The sequence below is a fragment of the Phragmites australis genome, chromosome 19 (genome assembly GCF_958298935.1).
Source record: "Phragmites australis chromosome 19, lpPhrAust1.1, whole genome shotgun sequence".
In the NCBI taxonomy this organism is placed as follows: domain Eukaryota; kingdom Viridiplantae; phylum Streptophyta; class Magnoliopsida; order Poales; family Poaceae; genus Phragmites; species Phragmites australis.
The window spans coordinates 1,446,753-1,451,730 of record NC_084939.1 but is presented as its reverse complement, the minus strand read 5'-3'; the positions used below and the strand labels follow the sequence as shown (position 1 = coordinate 1,451,730).

The window sequence follows — 4,978 nt, the reverse complement described above, 5'->3', positions numbered from 1 at the left end:
CTGTACCCCTGTTAAAGTCACACAAAGCAAAAAAGTAACATATTTGTTCCGAAAATAGTAGGTATTTTTAGTATTTGGTACTCTCTTCTTTCTGGTTTGTTTGGCCTCAACAGGCACCCAAGAGGGGGTGACCTCCCAACCCTGTCTGCCCTTGTCTGTCCGTTTCCTGTCTCCTCCCACAATGCAGCATTGCACTGCAGACCGACTGACTGCAGAGGGCACCCACACCCCGTGAGCTGAAACCAATGGCCACTGCTCCCTGCTGTCTGACGCTCTCGCTATCTCTCATTCCGCAACAGGCGACGACCCAACCCGAGCGAGACCAGACAAGCACGCCGGTGTCCAGCTCGGCGCTCGTCTACCTTTGCCTCTTTTGCTCTGCCCATGCGTGCCGACAAAGCAAGGAGAAAAACAAGCAGTGCAATGCAATGCAGGGTTCAGACTTTCAGAGCTCAGGCAGGCGCCACGGCGCGTCGATGGCAAAAGCAGCAGAGGCGCTCATCAGCCACCGTGTGTGTTCATCAGCAGCATGGCATGGTTAATGGGATATAATTCACCAATCACATCGCTCATTAGCCTGACTGTTCCGTCCTCTAATTGCCCTTGACATGGGACAGGCAGAGCACAGATTTGGTGTCGCCATGGACGGACTCATGGACCATGATAGCTTGCTCAGCGCCATGGCGGCAGGGGCAATGATGGATGATGCCTCGTTTGCAGAGCAAAGGCATGTCGCCATGTACATTTGTCTTGTGCAGCAACACGAGACACAAGCAAAGCCGAGATGGAAAAGATTTGAAACCATGATTGAAATGTTGCAGGTTGATCGTTGAGATGATGCTCAGTGACAGCCGGCTTGCACTACATACAGCATGCATGATACGATATGAAATGAAGGCCTCGGATCGGATTCCCAGAGACTTTGGGACTGCCTGTCACTTATGTTTTCTACTCGTCTAGCTTTGTTAAAGGTTAAAAACACACACAAGGGTAAGGGTAAGACAGGCAGGTAAGCATTGCACGCACAGCTTTGCAGGAAGTAGATAGAACCCGAGATGAACTGGAAAAGTTACTGTAACACCAGATCATCCCGGTCAATTCTTCTTCGGCTACCAAAGTGAACTTGAAAAGAGGAAAGGAGGAAAGGAAAAGGGAGAAAACGAAAGAAAGGAGAAGATGACCATTCTTCAACTCTGCATGGCAAATTCTGAAAAGAAAAATGCAGTATCTTGAATTTATGAATCTAGTGGCCATTGTTATTAGATTCAGATCTGTTTGGTTGATACCTAACTTTGCCACATCACATCTTAGACGTGTCACATATTCTTAGATATGTGTTTGGTTCAACGTTACAACTGTGGCTTGCTAAACTTTCTTAGCCATATGTTATAGACTTATTTTTTTGCCATACTTTACCTACAATGTAGCATCCATTTTCTTAGCCATATTTTTTATGGCAGCTACACTTTATCTAACCTTAGTTGTGTTATAGTTATGCACCAACCAAACATGCTGATCTGGATCGAAACTCTATGTCAAGGATAATGCAAAAAAAAAAAAAAAAAAAAATCTGGCCTGCTGAATTTGAGTTATTTAAATATCAGTACAAATCACTAAGCTGAACTTTGTGGGTTGTAATTTCATTTACACCACACATCAGAACAACATAATTATTACAGTTTTTTCCCACAAACTTTTTTCTATGTAAATTGCAGCCATTGACACCTCCCTCCTAATACAAAGAGGAAAGGAGGAAGGGGAAAGGGAAAGGGAAATAAAGGAGAGAGTGATCATTCTTCAACTGTAAAAGGCAAAGTCCAGAAAAGAAAATGCAGCATCTTGAGTGTATGAAATTATGAATCGAGTGAACATTGGCAATAGGAGCAATATGACATAAGATAGCTGTGAATTATGTGCAGCAAACTTTATATGAGCTCATAAGAATCACGCCACAAATGTTCTTTGCAGAACTTGAGTAACTGCGAATCTCAAGATCCGCAGCACAAATGAGTAAGCTCAAACTTTTGGGTTTTCATTTGATTTCAGAGTCGAGATCACACAATAGAAACCACCTTAATTCTTACATTTCCTTTACACAAACTTTTCCTATGTAATTTGCAACCACTTAACACCGGTGACGCATCGGATCCACCGTCCGCGTGTCGTCCCGACAAAATCACAGCCCTATATCTCGAGATAACATCGCAAAATATACACCAAAAATTATTGATCACTTGAAGATCTCATGATTCATGAGACCTTGACCACCATTACCTACTAAACCCCAAAACCTTTCGCCTCAAGAACTCACCCATTTCGCCCGCCGCACTGCGCAGGCGGCCTGCGGCGCCCCCTGCCGCCCTTGGCGGGGCACGCGGCCACCACGGCCGCCGGCGGCGCCACACAGTTCCAGTGCGCGCACACGGCCGCGCTCGTCGGCACGCCGCCCACGCCGATCCCCGTCAAGAAGTTGTCCTGCAGGAACAGCACCCGCATCCGGCCGCCCTCCGCAGCCGCCGCGATCTCCCGCGGCACCTCGCCGGCGAACTTGTTGCCGTTCAGATACACCGCGCCCGCGGGTGCCAGCTCCGGCGGGACCCGCCCGGAGAGAGCGTTGTGGCTGAGGTCCACCGTGGAGCCGGGCGGCACACGCCCCGCCGGACGGAGCTCGCCGGAGAACGCGTTCTTGCGCAGCTGCAGGTAACCAATCCGAAAGGAGAAGACTTCGCCGGGAACCTCGCCGGAGAACCAGTTCCGACCGAGGTCAAGAAACGACAGCCTGGGCAGCCTCCGGAGCACGGCGCCCACTCGGCCGGAGAGCCGGTTCCCGGCGAGCGACAGGTGCACAAGCGTCCCCGGGAGCGGCGGGACGCCGCCGGACAAGCGGTTGCTCCTGAGGTCGAGATGGACTAATGGCGAGCTCACCGACCTGGGGATCTCGCTGGAGAGGGAGTTGTGGGAGAGGACGAGCGTCCTCAGGCCCCTGAGTTGGAGCAGCGACGGGGGTATCCGTCCTGAGAAGGCGTTCTTGCTGAGGTCGACCGTCCGCAGCGCGGGGGAGAATGCGGCGGGGAGGTCGCCGGAGAGGAGGTTCCCAGAGAGCGCCAAGAACCGGAGCGACGGGAGCGCGGTGACGGCTGAGGAGAGCCCCCCGGTCACGCGGCCGGGGACGAGGGAGAGGGAGCTCAGCGCGGATAGCTTCGCGAGCGCGGCGGTGGGGAACGCGCCGGCGAGGCCCGGCGCTCCGGCGCGCGGGTCGCCCAGCGCGAGCGTGACGACGCGGCCGTCCCCGGAGCAGGATACGCCGGCGAAGGCGCAGGGGTCGGCGGTGAAGTCCCAGGACGCGAAGAAGCGGGAGCCCGGCAGGTCGGAGAGCGCGCGCCGGACGACCTGCAGCGCCAGGTAGTCCACTGGGTGCAGCGTCGCCTCCGCCGCGGTCGCCGCCAGCACGAACACAGCAAGCACCAGCAGGAGGCGCGGGCGCCGCATCGCGCGCGCGGCCACTGCCATGAGGCGAGGTGTGTTACGGCCTTACGGGTAGGCGCAATGGAGCTCACTGTGCGGAGTGAGGTGGTGAGCTTGGGAAGCGGAGGCTTTGGTGCTCTCTGCTTTGAACCGCGTGCGGGCGGAGCTGTTGGCCCCACAAGGCGACGAGGTCGCTGACTGACGTGTGGGGCTCCCTTCTTCCCGGCCCCACATGGCAGTGCCTACCACAGTAGGGGGAGCCGTGCGGCGGGTCGAGGCGGCGCTGCGGGTCAATGTGTAGCGAGGTGGCACTGCCATGTGGGTGGGCCCGCATGGGGGCGCTCGGGGAAGAAGCCCTGCCTTGCGTGCAAGCCACGCCGTTCTTGTTTCACTGACACGCGGACCCCATCTTTATGTGGCCCACAGGTCAGTAACAGTGGAGTGGAGATCTGCCTCTTCCAGCGGACGGCGTGGTGAGTGAGCCTTGGGGTGGAAGCCTGGGCAAAATCCACCCACATCAACCGACACCACCCCCAGTGACGTGTGGGTCCCACGTTGCAGCGACCCGTGCAGTTTGGTTAGTAGTACCTGTGGCGTCCTTGCTCCCGTGTCTGCCGCGTTGGCAGCAGGTACACGCTGGCACGTTCCCCACACCCCCCTTCCTGACCCGTGGTCCCCACATGTCAGTTCCACCCACGCTCGGCTGGCTGACGCTTTACCAGGTGGTACCGGTGCAGAAACAGAGGCCAGGTCAAAACTCCCGCTGACTTACTACCACGTGGGCCCTGGCGCAGCCGCGCACGAATCTCCACGCGCCACGCCTGGGTCCTGATGATTGTAAGCTTTCTTTTCTGTCCTTGTGAGGAGAGACAGACAGAGATGTGATTTGGTAAAAAAGCAGCAGCATCGTGTCTTGTTGTTCTTGTTTGTTTCTGCTTTGCTCTGCGATAATCTTGGTTAGTAGTATTTTTGTTGAGAGCTGAGACAGGGCACTAATCATACTACTCCTGCAGGAGTATGTTATTGGAAGCAGCGAGAGGGGACAGACAAGAAGTGCAGCCAGGGCATGAGCACCCCTTTACCCCCCCCCCCCCCCCCGTCCTATCGTTTTGCAGGCATCGCCTTTCACGGCCTGCTCCACAGCCAGGAAGGATGTGACATAGTGCTAGCCCTAGCCTGCTGCTAGGCTCCAACATGCTCCAAGTGAGGACTGATAGTCTGATACCTTTCCATGGATGCATCGATAAGCCACAAACAACTTCTCCAACAGTATTATTTCATTTCTGCTTTCACAAGCCACGAGAGGGGTTTAACTAACCCTCGGTTTTTATTATAAAAACCTTCAACATTCTCTTACAGAAACTGTGAATACTATGCTGTATACATCGGTTCGTCTTCAAGGTGAAGCAGCATGCATGTTGTATATTGCAGGTTCACTAGTTACTGCAATTGGCCATGCAGGGAACATGCCACTGCTAATACTATGCTATTAGTGTGTTTGTTAAACCTTGTC

The 4,978-nt window shown here is 54.1% G+C and overlaps 1 protein-coding gene across 1 annotated transcript; it reads right to left on the bottom strand.

Annotated features, from left to right (window-relative positions):
• Nucleotides 1–2,025: 2,025 nt before the first annotated feature.
• On the bottom strand, nucleotides 2,026–3,655 carry LOC133900743 (probable LRR receptor-like serine/threonine-protein kinase At4g36180). The gene has a single exon (XM_062341971.1). The coding sequence runs from the start codon at nucleotides 3,508–3,510 to the stop codon at nucleotides 2,308–2,310; it is 1,203 nt and encodes a 400-aa protein (XP_062197955.1). The 5' UTR covers nucleotides 3,511–3,655; the 3' UTR covers nucleotides 2,026–2,307.
• Between the last annotated feature and the right edge of the window lie 1,323 nt (nucleotides 3,656–4,978).

Bases quoted from the DNA above. Each gene is read 5' to 3' on its own strand.
- LOC133900743 (XM_062341971.1), bottom strand. From the start codon at position 3,510: ATGGCAGTGGCCGCGCGCGCGATGCGGCGCCCGCGCCTCCTGCTGGTG.